Source organism: Cricetulus griseus, chromosome 9, assembly GCF_003668045.3.
Source record: "Cricetulus griseus strain 17A/GY chromosome 9, alternate assembly CriGri-PICRH-1.0, whole genome shotgun sequence".
Taxonomy (NCBI): domain Eukaryota; kingdom Metazoa; phylum Chordata; class Mammalia; order Rodentia; family Cricetidae; genus Cricetulus; species Cricetulus griseus.
In genome coordinates this window covers 2,724,577-2,743,037 of record NC_048602.1, presented here as the reverse complement: position 1 = coordinate 2,743,037, position 18,461 = coordinate 2,724,577, and the positions used below count along the sequence as shown (strand labels likewise).

General features: G+C 46.8%; 1 protein-coding gene and 1 pseudogene across 3 annotated transcripts in view; both read right to left on the bottom strand.

The window, feature by feature from the left end:
* The window catches only part of Dpy19l3 (dpy-19 like C-mannosyltransferase 3), a 72,031-nt gene that overhangs the window by 23,413 nt on the left and 30,157 nt on the right, over positions 1-18,461 (bottom strand). For all 3 annotated transcript variants that reach the window (XM_027430297.2, XM_035449288.1, XM_027430298.2), the window contains 6 exons: positions 16,469-16,592; positions 15,235-15,369; positions 7,828-7,959; positions 5,094-5,195; positions 633-706; positions 363-521 (listed from right to left, as the gene is read on the bottom strand). In XM_027430297.2, the coding sequence (XP_027286098.1) occupies positions 363-521; positions 633-706; positions 5,094-5,195; positions 7,828-7,959; positions 15,235-15,369; positions 16,469-16,592 (726 nt within the window). The remainder of the gene's footprint in view (positions 1-362; positions 522-632; positions 707-5,093; positions 5,196-7,827; positions 7,960-15,234; positions 15,370-16,468; positions 16,593-18,461) is intronic.
* On the bottom strand, positions 11,623-13,722 carry LOC100756735 (annotated as a pseudogene).

Sequence of the window (18,461 nt, the reverse complement as noted above, 5' to 3'; positions counted from 1 at the left end):
TACAGAGGATCTGGGTTTGGTTCCCAGCACCTACATGGCAGCTAACAGTAGTCTGTAATTCCAGTTCCAGAGGACCCAACACCCTCTTCAGGCCTCTGAGTGTACTGCAAACATGTTACACAGGCATAACATGCATACATTAAATAAAAGTAAATAAGCCTTAAAAAAAAATCACCCTTTGACCACTAAGTCAAGACACATTAAGAAACTACTGTTGTTTAATTAACACAGTGCTTTTCTGTTCTGTGTTTGCCGTTTGGGTTTTCATCCATCCTTCCTTCCCTCCTTCCCTCCTTCCCTCCTTCCCTCCCTCCCTCCCTCCCTCCCTCCCTCCCCCAGCTCCCATGGGAACAAAGTCCTACCTGAGATTATGGAAGGCCACAACCGATGCTGTGATCACTGTGACAAACAGGACAAACACGTAGGCGTAAAACAGCAGTGTCTCTGAGAGCCTCTGGAATGTGTTGAGGGGCAGGAGGCCGAAGGCTTCTTCACACAGGTAGAGGTTTGCATCGAAATCCCTGGGGACGGAAGGCAGGACAAGATGTGAGGTGAGCCAAGGGAACTGCAGGCAGGGCTGACGCTTAGGGCTTCCGTACGAAATAGCGGGCAGAGTCTCCCGCTGGTCCTACCTGGTCGCTCCAAACCCAAATTTGGCCTTCAGAAACTTAAAGATGTGTTCGTCTGACTTCAGGTTAAGAATTTTCTATTAGGAAGAGAGAAAAGGAAGTGAGCTATTAGTGCCTCCCAGACAGCCTGTGATGAAAACAGTGCACACGAGGCCGGCCGGTGGTCAGTCCCCAAACCCTCACCTCCTCCTCATCTACCCTCCCCGTTACAGGGCGACCCCTCACATCTGCATGCACTCGACATGTGAAGTGGATGATACAACGGTGACTTTTGGTTTTATATCAGAACCATCAACAAAATGATCTGGAATCTCAAGCAGGCACACAGCCCACGTGGCTTTCGGGTTTTGGTTCTGAAGACCAGAATGACACAGGACTGGGTCATTCATTCTCAGATAACTCTGGACAGAAGTGATCCTAAGGCGTAGATAAGCCCAATTCCAGGGTTCATCATTAGTGATGGTAATTTTAATTTATATAGTTTTATTTTTTATTTATGGATTACAAAAAACCCACGAAGTACAAACAGTGGTAGCTGGAGAGGTTAAGAGCCTGTACTGCTCTTGCAGAGGATGTGAGTGGGGCTCAGGTAGAACAATCAGAACTGTGTGTGACCCCAACTTCAGGGGACCTGACGCCCTCTTCTGGCCTTTGTGGGCATTGTGCTCATAGGCACACCCCTCCCCCCCTCACAAATGCATCACTAAAAACAACAAAAATAAAATCTTAAAGACAAAAATGGGGAAAACAGTACCAGATAAAGAGAGGCAGGGGGGAAATAAGATAAAGTCAGAACTGAGATTAGAAAACAAAATATATTAATTAACAATGAGGCAAAAATGTGGCTCTGAGTGAGAAACAGAACTGTTCGGAGCAAGGGAAACGCTTCCTGTGGGTCCCGTATGAGCAAGGAGTGCCAGACTCTGTGTGTGTGTGTGTGTGTGTGTGTGTGTGTGTGTGTGTGTGTGTGTGTGTGTTTCCGATTTGCTGTTGCAGGTTTCTGCTGAAACATTCAGCGAGGGTCGATCAATAGACTCTTATCCTTTGGAGTGTCAAAAACAGAAGTCCAGGCTCAAAGGTCTCTACTGGTTAAATCAGAGAGCAGTTCGCCGAGTCTGGCAAGCAGGAAGTGGATGAGCTTTGCACACATAAGCTTTGAGGGCGCACAGTCAATCCTTGCTATGATCGCAGAAATTGGTTCAGGGAATCCTTCAGACGTCCAGTGTTCAATGTAGTGTTTACAAACATTCTTCTGGACTCTTTTTTTCTTGGAGGGGGTAGTGGGCAGTACAGTTTGAGGTATGGGACACTTAGGGCCCCGCACATAGTGGACGTTATACTATATTATTTAGGAAAACATAAAAGAAAAATCTACTCATGTTTGAGGCATATTTTCTGATTGTGTGTGAGTGTGTGAGTGTGTGAGTGTGTGAGTGTGTGTGTGCGTGTGTGTGTGTATGTGTGTGAGTGTGTGCGCGCGTGTGTGTGTGTGTTGTGTGTGAGTGTGTGCATGTGTGTGTGTGAGTGTGTGTGAGTGTTGTGTGTATGAGTGTGTGTGTGCATGTGTGTGTGTATGTTTGTGTGTGAGTGTTGTGTGTGAGTGTTGTGTGTATGTGGATGTTTGTGTGTGAGTGTGTGTGACTGTTGTGTGTGCGTGTGTGCATGTGAGAGTGTGTGTGAGTGTGTATGTATGAGAGTGTGTGTGTGAGTGTGTGTGTGAGTGTGTGCATGTGGATGTGTATGTGGATGTTTGTGTGTGAATGTGTGTGTGAGTATGTGGATGTTTGTGGGGGTGTGTGTGAGTGTTGTGTGTGTGTGTGTGTGAGAGAGAGAGAGAGAGAGAGAGAGAGAGTGTGTGTGTGTGTGTGTGTGTGTGTGTGTGTGTGTGAGCATGCACATTGTAAAGGCTGATGTTAATGTGAGGTGTCTTCGTATTTGAGACCGGGCTGACCAGTGACTTCCAGGGCTATGCCCGTCTGCCTCCCAGGCCCTGGGACTACAGACATGTGCCGCCACGCCCAGCCTTTCACACCCGAAGGTCTGAACCTTGGTCTTTGTGCTCAGGTGACAAGCACCTCACCAACTAAGCCATCTCTGCAGCCCCTTTTCGGAATAATTTCAAGTCCTTCAATTAGGAAACTCTAGATATGACATGGAGTTTCAGAAAACAGTGGCAGCCGGGAGGCAGAGGAGGGCGGCTCTCCGTGAGTTCGAGGCCAGCCTGGTCTACAGAGTGAGTTAGTTCCAGGACAAGCTGTAGTGACACAGAGAAACCCTGTCTGGAAAAACCAAAACAAAGCAGAATGAAAAAGAAAGTGTCATGTTCATTGCGGTTTGATGACTAATTTTCTTTTTCTTTTTGACAGTCAACATGGAGAAAAAACAGAGACTGCCGGGCTCCTCTGGAGGAGAAGAAAGATGTTCGCAGATGCCTCTCATGCTAGACCAGCCTCCAAGAATAGGAGTGGGGGGGGGGGACAGGCGTGGACTGCAGCTTTGCTCTAGCTTAAGAACAAGTGGGGCACTGGGAAGGCAGCGCAGCAGTTAAGAGCACTGTTTGCCCTTCCAGAGGACCCAAGTTCGATTCCCAGCACCCACATGGTGGCTCACAGCCATCTGTAACTCTAGTTCAGAGAGCCCGGTACTTCTCCTGGAGCATCAGACACACATGCAGGCAAAACAACCATATACATAAAATAAAAATAATAAAATAAAAAACCAAGTTCCAAGACATATACCCTGAGGGAAAGCCTGACCTCGGAAAACAAAACAGAACAGAAACAACCAGACAAACAGTAAACAAAGCCATGCCACAGAGCACTGAAACCAAGATCTTAGTAAAGCTGCATGATGTGCTCACTTTTAATGGCAGGCAGTCAGGCGGAGCTCTGTGAACTGTAGGCCGGCCTATTCTGCCCAGTGACCAGGTTACTAAATGAGTTATGTTCTACTATCTAGTTATTTTTAAATTGATTTTGGTGGTGAGAATAGAACTCAGGGCCCTGTACGCGCCAAGTTCATATACGCCCGCAATGACATCCCAGCCTGGGGTTGTTCATTTTAACTTAGTAAAAATGAACTCACATCGTTTGAAAAAAAAATTCCCAATAAACCCCACCTTGTGGCGCATGGTAGAGCACACCGGTAGTCCCAGCACAAGAGTGGCTTAGGCAGTGGGATCCGGAGTTCAAGGTCAGCTGCAGCAGCCTATTGTCCTTGCCAGAGTATTTTCTTAGTGGCCACACCCTTTGGGCGTGGCTTCGGGTATGGACGGAACTGGGTGGGAGGGAAGCGTGGGGCGGTCTCTCAATTGAGCGCTGGGATTTCAGATTGCCTCGGAAGGGCAGAGGCGCACCTTCTGGAGCAGGAAGTCCTAGAGCTCTTTACTATTATGTGTGTAAGTGTTCCCCAATACAACACCATTTATCATTTATCTTGGGTCTAGTGAACTCATTACAACCCCTGCCTTCAACACCCTGTCTCAAAAACCTCCCAAACAAAACAAATAGAAAGTGATCATTAAAAAAAAAAAAAATACCATGGTGCTCATAGGAAACAGTTTTTAAGTTGAGCTTTAAATCTGGTGAGTTCAAGGGGACAGACACACTGTGCTGGAGGCCTCAACTGAGAGAATGCTGCCATAAGACCAGGCTATAGGCAAACCTGTGGGGCATTTTCTTAATTAATGATGGATTCGGGAAAGGCCCAAACCTGTGGGTGGTGGTCCTTGGTGTATAGGAAAGCAGGCTGAGCAAGCCCTGAGGAGCACGCCAGTGAGCAGCTCCCCTCCATGGCCTCTGCTCCAGTTCCTGCCTCCAGGTTCCTGCCCTGTTTGAGCTCCTGTCCTGCCTTCCCTCAGTGATGGACTACAATGTAAAAGCAGAAGCCAAATAAACCCTTTCCTCCCCAATTTGCCTTTGGTCCTGGAGTTTCGTGTCAATAGTAACCCTAACTAAGACAGATACCACAGTGATTTGAATGAGATGTCCCCCAGAGTCTCAGGCATTTGAACACCTGGTGCTTTAGCTGGTGGCCCTGTCTGAGGAGGCTCAGGAGGTGTGGCCTTGCTGGAGGAAGTGTGTTGTCACTGGGGTGGGCTTTGAGGGTTTAAGGCCTCACCCCACTCCCAGTTTGATCTCTCTGTTTCCTTGCTTGGCCCACCATCATGGACTCTAAGCCTCTGGAACCATGAGCCCAAATAAACGTCTCTGAATTGCTTTGGCCATGTTGCTCTGTCTCGGCAACAGAAAAATAAGTAATACAGACGTGTCGTGAAAGGGAAGAGAAATGAATAATTAAAACCAATGAAGCCAAGTGTGGCCCTTGCTAGGTCAATCACGACTCAGTGACTCAAGTATGCTTTAACTATTTCTAATTAAAAGTTCAAAGCCATAAATACCATGAACGTATCTCCAATACCACAAATACATTTCAAAATGGATTAAATCCCACTTATTAACTTACCTTAATAACGTTGTTGAGAAAAAGTGTCAAACAGAAAACCAGAAGTAAATGCAACAAGAGTTTGCCGACCCTAGTCAGGAAGGTCCCAGTTTTTAGGTTTTTCTAGAAATTGAAAGAATCGTGTTTTAATTTTTAATGAATATTTAAATAAATTTTAATGTCAACTATAATTTCATGATCACTTGAGATTAGCTCAAGATTTAAGATGTCGGCTCACGCCACACACACAGAAACATGTGGAGAACAAACCTGACTTCATGGGGTCTCTTTTTCTTTTAGTAATTTTACATGGGATATGAAAAGGGGGGAATATCATAGTTAAAGTCTAAGTAGGGACGAGGGGATGAGAGGTGTGGAGGGCTGTAGAGAAGACACCAAGGATACATGAAAAAGCCTTTTGGGAACCTACTGGTTTGCAAGGTAATTTAAACTGCAATTAAATAAAGAGGGACTGTGAGCAGAGGCCACCTGCACGGGTGAACAAGGTTGTCCCTATAAGACACAGGTCATTAAAAGAAAAGCCTGGTGTGAGTGCCTGGGAGAGCTCCCTGTTAAGTCACTGGATAGGAAGGCCCCAGCACAGCAGACCCTAAGACAACACAAATTCTTGGCTGCCCACTGTAATGACATTATTGGGGAGTTGCTGGGGAGGGCAGAGGGTGGGGGTGGGGTGGGGAAAACCAGTTACAGGAGTAACCTACTGATTTCTGATTACATGAGGTTGATGCCCCAGGAGGGAATTCATGCCTGCTTCTGTAAACTTAATCAAGAGTGCATGGCCGGGGAGGTCATTAGTCCTGGGAAAAACCTATGGTTGTTGTTTTGTTGAATAGTCATGCTGCCAAACTGTCTTCTAAATATTTATGTTTCTGTCTACAGATCTGTCAGTCTCTCAAACTCCTTCTGCAGTGGGCAGTGGTTAATGCAGAGACTCATAAGTGACCACGTATAGAGAATTAATTGACCGTGAGTGTTTAAATGTTTAACACACCGCACCCCCGAGGCTCAGGGAACAGCAGGACAGGGTGGTAGCAGGATAGAGAGGAAAGTTCTGAAATGCTACCTTCATACATGGCATGGGGATTGCACTCATGAACTCCCAGCAGGTGTGATTACCTTCAAAAGACCTATACAGATCAAGTCAGACAGATTCCAGCACGGACAGGGAGGGGCTGGTTCGGCCCACCCCTAACTGAGGAACTACTGGCAGCTGATGGCTGCTGGGAGACGGTATGGCTCCTGGCAGGTTGCCCATGGGGCCGTGGATGGCCCCACAGCCATATGGCATAAGTTAGAACTCTCTGCATTCCGTGGGTAATTTTATAAACCAGGGAGGAGACACAAAGTTGGGAAGGGGACATGTTGGGGATCCTGGGGAGATACTGAAGGGTGAGGAGTGGGCGTAGATAGAATGAAAATATATGGTATACATATATAAAACTCTCAAAGAATTCAAAATATAAAAGTACTTTACATGCTATTATAATACCTCACAGGATGCCCATGCCTTTGTAAGCATTTATTTGGATTCTCTGAGTTTTGACAACCGTCCATTTTAATTCACCTCAATGTCACTAACAGGCTGTGTGAACACAGGAGAGGATGGTGGTGTTGCAATCAAACAGCAAGGGGCCCAGACCTGGAAGACTGCAACGGTCATGCTGGCACTACTGAATATATTTACAAGTTTTTTTATCTTGTATTGCAGCTTTAAGTCTATGACATAGAATGATGTCATTCAAATAAAGAACCCTGGCTGATGGGGTCCTTCTGTGTATGTGTTTGTCTTATTGGATGATAAAGTACTGTTTGGCCAATGAGGCAGCAAGTTAGGCAGGACTAGGAGTTGAGGAGGATTCTGGGAAATGTAGTAAAAAGTGGTGATCCAGGCAGGAAGTGACATAGCAAGGAGACTCATATATAAGCAAGGGCAAGAAGGAAGTCATTCCCTTTTTCTCTTGCTCTTCCTCCTGCTCTCTGCTCTGGAGTTGCCATGTGATCTGCTTGCAAGAGAGGGTACCAGTGGAAGGTGTCCTCTGTAAGATAAGTCTTATAAAATATGTAGATTTATGATAATTAAGACTGAGCTAGCAGATGAGAAATCGTAGTCATTGGCCAAGCAGCATTTGTACCTAATATAAGTCTCTGTGTGTTACTTGGGACCTTAACAAGCCGGCGGGTGGAACTGGGGCAGCCTGGCAGAAAGCGCCCACATGGCAGCAGGCTCGGGTGCTTGTGGCAGGAAAGACTTATTGTTATAAGTGGCTAATGTAGGAATTAGGGTTTCGTTTGCATAGAAACAATCACTGCTAAGAGCAAAGAACAACACATGGAACCTAGAAAGTTTGAAACAAATGTTTCCGCATGCATTTCAAAAGGAAAAGCAAGCATGTGACATTGACGGTGCTCTTTACTGGAACTGAGTCGTTTTCATCAGAATTCAGGATGAAAATAAGGTCCAGTGAGACCCGGCTCAGCAGTTAAGATTGTGTACTGCTTTTGCACAGGACCGCAGTTTGGGGCCAGCACTCAGTTTGGGCAGCTCACAACAGCATATAACTCCAGGTCCAAGGGATCTGGTGCCCTCTTGTGTCCTCTATAGGAATTGCACTCATGAACATTCACAACACACACACACACACACACACACACACACACACACACACACACACACAGAGCAAAACCTTAAAATCCTTTAAAATAAATACAGTTCATAAAAATTAAAAAGTCCTACCTGAAGCTTTCTTACAATTAGTACGGAAAGGTTAAAACTGATGAGCAACGACCCCAGAATCATGGAGTTGAAGAACTGAAGGGTGCAGACAAGGAGCAAGCAGCTTATCTGGATGCCATACAGCCAGGTGGCCTGCAACAAAGATGACACGATGGAGACTTCATCAGGAGACCAAGACACGGTGGCACGGTGGCCACATTTCAGGTCACCAACACCGCAGAACACATACCTAGCTCCAAGAAACACCGTCTATAAAAGGCCACAACACTGTATAAATTCCATTGGTCTTTCACTTTTACCAACAGGAAAAGTTCTAACGATTCCTCTTTAATTATGCATATATGTGTGTGTGTGCATGTCAGTTTGAGCATGTGTGCATGCATACAGTGCCTACGGGGGCCAGGAGAGGGCGCCAGATCCCCTGGAGCTGGAGTTTGTCGGGAGCCGAGAACAATTCCATTAGAGAATTTCGGGTTCCAGTTTTTGGGAGCTCTGGTCTGCGCTGTATTGCAGACGCTAGCTGATTTGCTGTGGAATGGCACAGCCTCAGTGGAGAATGTCCCCTAGATTTGCATCTCTACAGAACTAGGCATTTGAATCGGCCTGCACCAGGGCAGAGGGCTAGGTGTACACGAGGAGAGACTGTTTTGAGGTATCTGCTTAGAGGGTCTAGAGAGAGACTGAAGAGAAATGGTCTCAGGGTCAAGGGAGAACGGTCAGAAAGCAGCTGAGAAAGATGCTGGAATAAAGGGGAGACTCCAGTTTTGCAGGAGGGAACTGAGCGCTCTCCAAAGATGACAAGATGCTGTGTCTGGTCTTTATCGCCGTTGGGTTGCTAGGAATTTCCAAGTCCACACTTCCCCGCTCAGGCTGGACCTTGTGGCATCTGTGGTTTGGGTCTGAGACATGCCGGGTCACCACAATAGTTACATGTGGTTGTGAGCCACCTGGTGTGGGTAGGTTTAGGGTAGGTTTCTTTATCCACTGAGACATCTCTACTGCACAGTAACAGAATGTTTTAAATTGTGTGACACTGATGAAAAGGGAAGCAAAGGGGTGTTTGGGGAAATGGCGAAATGCAATTTATATTTTCAGTTTTCTTCTTTTTATAATTAGTATCTACAACCAGCAGTCAGACTCCATCTGCCCCCATTGCTTTCCAGACCGTCCACATCAGGACCGTGCCACGCATGACTCCATTTAGTTAATAATCATCCCCAGTTCAGCCTGAAAACCCTCACCACGGCTCACAACTGTCTGTAATTCCAGCTCTGGGGATCCCCGCCCTCTTGTGGCCTCTGTGGGTACTGCATGCACATGGTGTAGAAATACAGGCAAACAAACACTCACACCCATAGGAAAAAAATACATAAATCTTTTTCAAAGCAAGTTGATCATTCTTCAATTCCATATTCACACGGACCTACAGAAAATGGCAGTTTTGTTCATCAGACAGACCTGACCTCCCTAATGGTTCACACTATTTTTGTTTTATTTACTTTTTTACATTCCAATCCCAGTCCCCCCTCATGGTTCATGGTTTTAGCCTTAAAGGAAACCAATCTACTTCAAGCACAGAGAGGTGATGTTAGACCCCCGGAAAAACTCAGGCCTCCCTCTGGGGTCTCAGCCCACGACCTCGGTCACCCCAATCACTAGGCATATTCGAGAGCTTGATGCAAACTGCATGAGGCTTTATTTTTTTTTAACGAGCTAACCCCATGTTAGCTCGGGCCTTTCACCCACCTGCCATGGCGGATGGCTAGCAAAGACAGCTCGAAGGTCTGCATAGAGATCTTATAGGGCAGCGTAAGGGGAGTGTCTAGGGGTACGCACAGGCTCAGGATTGGTGTGCCTCCAGGCTTGGAGGGCTCACCCTGTGTTGATTGGCCAACTGGTTGTTATGGCCCATAGGCCCTCCCAGGGTGGTTGCTATGCTCTGTGCATCATTGCTGTGCATTTGTCCGTAAAGCACACCCAGGGTCGTAAAGCATAGCGCCACCAGCTAACTTCTGATTGGTTCCTTGTCACGAAGCAGGCACCTAACCTCCAGTGACTAAGGCAAGGTCATAGCGAGCACGTGTTACTGTCATGGCTGCAGAAATGGGGGGCTGGTCCCTTCAGTGAGGCCTACGGGTGTGAGATACCCGTCATAGTGTGTAAGCCCTGGTAGGGCCACATCCTCTGTGAGGAGCGATTCTCCCGCCCTCAGCAATTATTCTCCGGCAGCAGCTACTGGGGTGGTGGGGGGGTGATGCCAGGATTTTGGCTGGTTTGATCTTTTTGTGCAGGCAACCACAGCTGACAGAGGCCAAAGAGCTGAGTCTTGGATGGGGCCCAGCAACCGAAGGCGGTCACCGGCCCCAGGCCTGGTTCCGACCCTCACTTCTGCTTCCTGCCTGCTGACTCTTAACTAATGCTGCCTTGTGCTCCGGACACCACCCATCTCCATCTCTCTGCAGCGAACGGAACAAAAAATAAACCTCTCATCCCGAACTTGTTTTGTCCCGGCAGCGAGAAAAGTCACTAAGATCACAAAGTTTCGCCGCAGGCCACGATGGCACAGCTACCTCATGTGGGTATATCTGCTTTTAATTTTTCAAATTCATGTGTGTGAGCTTGGCCTTATGCACACCAGCTCCTACCCCCCACCCACCCCAGGCACTCCTAACATGCCTCCCTGCCCCCTTCATGCCCCCTCCACTGAGTGCAATGCCTGCTGGGATACCAGTCACTTAGTGCAGGGGGCCATAGCTGTGTTGAGTTCACGGTGTAGCAGCCATGTCATGTCCCCAAGACAGCAGTTCACGGCCCTCCTGTCCATCCTCCAGCTCTTACATTTTTTTCTGCCCCCTTCTTGGGAGAAAGGGGTTGAGATGGATGCCCCTTTTAGGGCTGAGCACGGAGGACCAGGTGGTTTTCTGACTGTGAAGTTTCTTAGTGTTCTGATCTTGGCAGTGGCCTCCTCTGATACCATCCTGGCAGGGAGGGAAAAGATGTCGTCACAGCTAAGTGTTGGCTGAAGTCAGACTCCCCATGTGGCTTGTGGGAGCTGGTGACAACGGCAGATTTTCTGACATGGCCCTGACATGAAGCAGACGTGCTCCAGTAGAGCCAGGGGCGGGAAGACATCCAGGTGCTCCCACGACCAGCTGCTGGCAGAGTTGGGAGCGGGGCTCTCGCGTTTGGAAGGCGCTGGCCGCCGTGAGCTGTTAGTTTTCTGTCTTGCTAAGTTCTCTCCTTTCTGGTCCTCTGCTACAGAAAGGGTTTTTCTTGTGCTTTTCTCTCTGAGTCTACTGCTATTTCTGGGTTTGTGAGTTTTCAAGTGCCTACTCTGGGATCTGTGAAGGAAAAAGGAAACACAGGTGACTTGTTGCCACGTTTTCCTTCCGGTCTGGTTTCTAGTTTCCTTAGGCAGGGTTTCTACTGCTGTGAAGAGACACCATGACCATGGCAACTCTTTTTTTTTTGTTTGTTTGTTTTTTGTTTTTTTGAGACAGGGTTTCTTCTGTGTAGCTTTGGAGCCTATCCTGGCACTCGCTCTTGTAGACCAGGCTGGTCTTGAACTCACAGAGATCTGCCTGCCTCTGCCTCCCGAGTGCTGGGATTAAAGGCGTGCGCCACCAACGCCCCGCTCTCTCTCTTTTATTTTTTATTTAGTTTAGTAACAATCATTTTTCATGTCAATCCCAATTCCCTCTCCCTCCCGACCTCCCATGCCCCCCACCAGCCCCCTCATCCAAACCCCAAGGAGGGCGAGGCCTTCCATGGGGGATTTTTTTTCAAAGCCTGTCCTATCATTTGGGGGAGGGCCTAGAACCTCCTCCATTTATGTGAGTTGAGAGAGTATCCCTCCTTAGGTAATAATCTACCAAATTCCATTTGTACACTAGGGATAAATACTGGTTTCACTGTAAGAGTAGGGATTTCTCTTGGAGCACATCAAGGATTTCTCAAACCTTTTCTGGTCAGACTTAACATCTAAACCCAGAAAAATAACTGTCCTCTTAGGCAGGGCACAACAGCTTACCCACATCTATTTCTGTTCAGCTACTGTAACTATAGCAATTTGTTTTCAAGATAAAGTCTGTCCATTATTTAGTTTCTTTCTCTTTTTCTTAAAGTATGAACAACATTTATTCAATTTTGCACAGAGCTTCATAGACCACAGCCAGTGCTGGACACCCCATTGTTACCACCTTACTCCTCACCAAATGAGAATAAAAAGGTGTCCATGGCAACTTATTTGGTGGGGGAGGGAACTCTTATGCCAAGGGAATTGTCATCTTGACATGACATGAGAGAAGGGTCAATTTGCTTGACTAAGATCTTCAGGCTACAGAGCAGCCACAGTGACACGTGGCTTTGTGTTGTCGGGTCTTCTCCATGCTTGGTTCAGCCACAGACTCCTGGGCCCTCTGAATCTCATGGACAATGAGAGCAAAGGCTTCCTCTACACCTTGCCGTGTCTTAGCTGAGGTCTTCACAAAGGGGACTCCCCACTTATGAGCCACGTTTGCTGCAGCAGTGTGAGCATCTCCAGAAGTCATCACTAGGTCACACTTGCTGCCCACGAGTACCAGGGGCAACTGCTGCTTCTGATGCAGGCTCCAGGTGGACCATATCTGCTGCAGCTGGTCCAGAGATGAGGGGTCATCAAGAGCAAAGACACCCAGCACACCATCACCAGCTGCCAGGCACTGGTCACGCAGGGCCCTGAGGACGTCCTGCCCTGCTGTGTCCAGCACATTCAAATGTAGCCACCATTGTCCAGGGCCACCTCCTTCCAGTAGCAATCCCGGATAGTGGGGTCGTGGTCTTTCACGAAGCAGTGGTGGGTCATCTGGATAGTGAGAGCACTTTTGCCAACACCACTAGCACCCACCACCACTAGCTTGTACTCAGGAGGCTGCTTGCCAGCATCTATGCGTTGTGCCCAAGCCTCATGGCTTTCCTCTGGGGATCTGGTGCACTGTGTGTTGAGGCTCAGGTCCAAGATGCTAGACACTGTTGGCAACGCCATTCCCCAACAGTCAGCTCAAGGAAGAGATGCAAACAGCAGGCAATGTATCCCTGGATAGGCGGTCCGCTGAGGGGCTGCAGGCGTCTCTCTATCCAGTTTCTTGATTGCTCTCATCATGCTGTGGCTTCCGGGCCCATCCGTGCTCCCCTCACAATCCCCTACAGTAGCACTCAACCCACTGGCGCCCGTTCGGCTGTCCCAGGTTGGAAAACATTTCATTGGGACTGGCTTACAGTTCAGAGGTTTAGCCCATTATTGTCATGGTGAGAAGCATGGTGACTGCAGGTAGACTCGGTATTGGAGAAGGAGCTAAGAGCTCTACGTCTGGATCAGCAGGCAGCCAGAACAGAGAGAGACACTGGGCCCGGCTTGAGCATCTGACACCTCAAAGCCCCTGTGACATGCTTCCTCCAACAAGGTCACACCTCCTAATGGTGCCACTCCCTATGAGCCCGTGGGGGCCTTTTTCACTCAGATCACCATACTGGTCATCTCCTTTTTTAACTCCATGGTCAAGCGCTTGCTTTGTGTATATGTCCATGGTTTTACATTATTCTTGGAACAGGAACAAGAAGTGTGTGCACTACCTTGCCTGCACTCAGCCTTCGCTTTCAAAAGACTTCACGGTATGGATATGTGTGAGCACCTGATGTATGTAAGGGCGGGAGCCTGTGGCGGTCAGAAGACGACGTCCGATTCCCTGAAACTACAGTTACAGGTAGCTATGAGCTACCAAGTGGGTGCCAGGAATTGAACCTGGGGTCCTCTGCAAACCAGTAAGCATTAACTGCTAAGCCTTTCCTCCAGCCTACTCTCTTTTTAAAAGACTTAATTAATTTTGGTTTTTCAAGGCAGGGATTCTCTGTGTAACAGTCCTGGCTGTCCTGGAACTCGCTCTGTAGACCAGGCTGGTCTCAAACTCACAGAGATCCTCCTGCCTCCGCCTCCCAAGTGCTGGGATTAAAGGCTTGCACCACTACTGCCGGACAAGATTTTATTTTATTTTTAATTATGTCTATAAGCAAGCATCCATGTGTAGGTATGTATATGTATACATATATGTATATGTAAGTACATACAGTCAAGAATGAGCAAACCAAACCGTGATTAAAGGACAGCATACACACTAGGAGACAGATATGGCTCTGTCTATTTTATATGTAGGGTTTGACCAGTCAACAAGAGCACACATGAACGTGACTGAAAATTCTATAAAACATTATGGAAGAAAGTAATTGTTCAGTCTGGAACAGTGACTCTTATCTGTAACCCCAGCACTTAGAAGGCTGAGGTCAGGGGCTGCTGGAGGCTCCAGGTCAGCCTGGATTAGAGTAAGGCTTTGTCTCAAGACAGCTCAGCAGTTAAGAGCACTGGCTGCTCTTCAGAAGACTCAGGTTTGGTTCTCAGCATCCATTTGCCATCAGATAACCATTCATAACTTCAATTACAGGGGATCCGGAGCCCCTCTGGCCTCTGCCGTACCAGGCATGCATGCAGCATACACATACACATGCAAGCAAAACACTCATATATGTACAGTAAAATTAAATCCTTTTTTTAAAAAAAATGAAAACAAAAGAATTATATGCCCAACTGAGTTTTTGCATTAAAAAAAAAGTACTCTATATTAGGAAATTTTAAGTTACGCTATATTTTAAACTGTAAGCCATGTTTATAAATGGTAACTGACTGAGATTCCTGGGCCTCCAATAGATGTACTATCAAATGATTTAATATAAATTTAATATAAATTTATTTGCCTGCATGAGTTTACTGTGGATCACAAGCATGCAATACCCATGGAGACCAGAAGAGGGCACTGGATCTCCTGGAGTTGGATTTTCAGATATGTAAACTCCATATGAGCTGCTATGTAAGGGGACTTGAACCCAGGTCCTCTGAAAGAGCAGTAAACCATTCAGCTATCCCTCAAGTGTCTAGAGGCACTACTTAACTTGAAAAAATTGCTGAGGGGCTGGAGAAATGGCTCAGTGGTTAAGAGCACTAACAACTCTTACAGAGGACCCAAGTTCAATTCCCAGCACCCACAAGACAGCTAACAAAATCTGTAATTCCAGTTCCAAGGGTACCCAACGCCCTCTTTTGGCCTCTGTGGGTACTGCATGTACGCACATGGACCACACACTTATATGCACTTATATGTATACATTAAAAAAAAAAAAAAGTAAATAAATCTCCAAAAAAAAAAAAAAAAAAAAAGCTGAGGTTGTCAAACTGGGCTGCACACAGTACTCAGCATCAGGCGAACACAGTGTAATCACACAGGTCTACACAGAGCTTCATCTCTGTCACAAGTCTGTACCAGTTTCCATCCCAACCGACGACCAGAGCCACTCGGTGGTGTCAGGGCAGCCAGCGCTCACCTTCATGGCCGGCAGCATGTCCAGGGAGTCCAGGATGAAGAGCACCAGCGCCTGCAGCAGCATCATGAATTGATTAAATTGCCATGCCAGGCTGAAGAGAAAAGTTGATATGAAAATGGCAAGAAGTGTCAGCCTCTGAGGAAAAAAAAAAAAAAAAAAAAAAAAAACTTTGGATAATTTACATGTCTCCAGTTATAAAAAAATAAAAAACCTCACAGTTAAGCTTTCTTGAAAGTAGCCCATATCCCTATAAACCAAATAAAAGTACAGAAAGCATAAACTGCTTTGAAACCCTTGTATTTGTTACTTAAGCTCTAAATATGCCGAGGTGACATTCTCACATAAATATTCACATATGGTATGTGCGCTCCACGCTGATCTACAGGCCGTAATATACCAAGCCGCAGCTGAAGAGCAATGGCTCAGAAACTCTGACAGCTTCACAGAACTGTGTGTGGGCTTCCTGCAACTGCTTGAAGGTAGACTGTAAAGAAGACATTTTTAACTTGAAAACATTTTCCTTGCAAAGGAGGAAAAAGCTCGGAGGAAGAGAGCTCAACTTGGAAGTGCAGAGCTGGCTGAGCCGTCAAGAGTGCTTGCCGCTCGAGTATGGTTTCCAACACCCACCAGGGGCCGCTCACAGCTATCTGTGACTCCAGCTTGAGGAGATCAGTGCCCTTCTCTGGCTTCCACAGGCACTGGAACCCAAGGGCCTATACCCCGACCCAGACACACGCCTGCAGGCATCCTTAAAATAATACATGTGAAGCAGGTGGTGGGTAGCACGCCTTTAATCTCAGTACTCTTCAGGCAGAGGCAGGGTCTACAGAGGCCTGGTCTACAGAGCGAGTTCCAGGACAGGCTCCAAAGCCACAGGGAAACCCTGTCTCAAAAAACCAAAATAATAAAAAGTAAAAAATAAGTTTGGCCATGGAATGAGAGCTGTCTCTGTGAAACACAGCATCGTGCTTCTTAATCAAAACTAGGGGATCAAAAAGTACTCTAGAAACTTCGGGTTGGCAAAATACCTGACTGAGAAGAGACACTGAGAGCCCTGGGTTAATCCCTGGGTCTTTAAAGTGGTGGGCCTCCATGAGTGGGGTGCACACACCAGAGACACGCACACCTGGACACACACTCACTCATAGAAACACACACACACACACACACACACACACACACACACACACACACACACACACGACTCAGTAATTAAAGTGTTCTAGAAACTTACTTCAGAAAGAGGCTGTAAGTTTGGTCTCAGGAAGTAGGTAATTGCTGCAATCTGAATTGCAAAGAAAGGCAGAGCCCAGTTCTCCCTCAGAGGGATGGTGAACTCCACTCTCGTGGTATCTGTTCTATAGGAAGAGAACACAGACAACCAGAATAACAAACAGTTCTTGTAATCATTTCCTCAAGAAATTCAACAGGGGAAAGCTACAGGGCATTTTCTTTTCTTCAGGACACACAGATTCCGGCCATGGGCTCTCAATGGCAACTGTCATCACCGTCTTCATCACTATTACCCCCCAGGACATGAAATCCCTTGCGCTCATTAACTAACTGGTGGGATCGGGGTTCAAGCCCATGGCTTCGAGGATACTCAGACACTGAGATCCATGCCAAACTCCCCTTTATATTTTTCTCTAGATGCTGCAGGCAAAATTTTCTTTGCTTTTTCTTTTAAGGATCGATTTTTATTTTATGTATACGAGTGTTTTGCCAGCAGTGACCAGAAGAGGGCACTGGATCCCCTAGAACTGGAGTCACAGGCAGTTGAGAGCTGCATGTCAGTGAACCCAACCTGGGTCCTCTGACAGGACAGCCAGTGCCAAGTCCTCTCTCCAGCTCTAAGACCCTATTTTCCTTAGTGCTTTATATCTGAAACTTGCTGATGGCAGGAACTTCTCAAATGGCTTATCCCAGTAGAATGTCCCCCTCCAGTGGGCAAGAGGAGGTAAACTTCCGCCTGTGTGCAGTACTGAGACACACACACCTACACTTGGGTTGATGCCAACCACAAAGATCGACAGTGCCGTTCAGAGTGCGTGAGCGCAGTCTCAAGGTTCATAGCTCTAAAACTCAGGTGACAGTGTCCACCTAGTGAGGCTGCTGCTGTTTTGTTTTGAGACAGGGTCTCTCTCTGTAGCCCTGGCTGTCCTGGAGCTCACGATGTAGACCAGGCTGGACTTGAACTCTATTTTTGGTATACTACCCAACCCAGCCCCTTATAGGGTTGTTAAAAGGCAAGACTTTGTAAGGTGCTGAGCACGTTACAAGCATTCGCTAGACTTACAATGTAGAGAGGGCTCAAAGGTTAAGAGCCCTAGCTGCTCTCACAGAGAACCCAGCCTTAGGTCACAGCACCCACAGGGAGGCTCACAACTGTCTCTGATGCTAGTTACAGAGGCTGTGATGCCCTCTTCTGGCCTTAAGAGGTAAAAGGAACATACATCGTGCATATACACACATGCAGGTAACAAATACATAAAATATGATTAATTTAAAAAATAATTTTTCGGGGCTGGAGAGATGGCTCAGAGGTTAAGAGCACCGACTGCTCTTCCAGAGGTCCTGAGTTCGATTCCCAGCAACCACATGGTGGCTCACAACCATCCGTTATGAGATCTGGTGCCTTCTTCTGGTGTGCAGATAGACATGGAAGCAGAATGTTGTATACATAATAAATAAATACAATTAAAAAAAATTAAAAAAAATAATTTCCATATGGTTAAGAAGAAAATCTATATGGTAATTCATGTTAAAACATTAAGGGCCTTTCTAACTATTGCTGCTGCTGCTACTGTAAGCTGGGTAACAAGCTAGTAAGTCTTTTTTCAAGACCTAGTATGTAGTCCAGACTGGCCCATTACTTGCTATTTAGTCCAGGCTGCCCTTGTACTTGTAGTACTCCCCCTGCCTCAGCCTCCTGAGTGCTAGGATTACAAGGCATAAACCAACATGCCAATCTAGTAATCCTGAATGTTTTTAAACTGCTATTTGATAAGGCTTCCACATTTACAAATTAATATGGAAATATACATTGATAATAATAAATAATAAAGGCATTGCATATACACAGCACTGTATATTTTTCTGCAAATCCTATTATGAGGGACAGGGAAGTCAGGTGTGGTGGGGAAGCCTATGAGGCAGGAGGAGCTGAATTCAAACAATGCCTCAGCCACGGAATGAGTTCAAAGACAACTTAGTGAGAGCCTGCCACA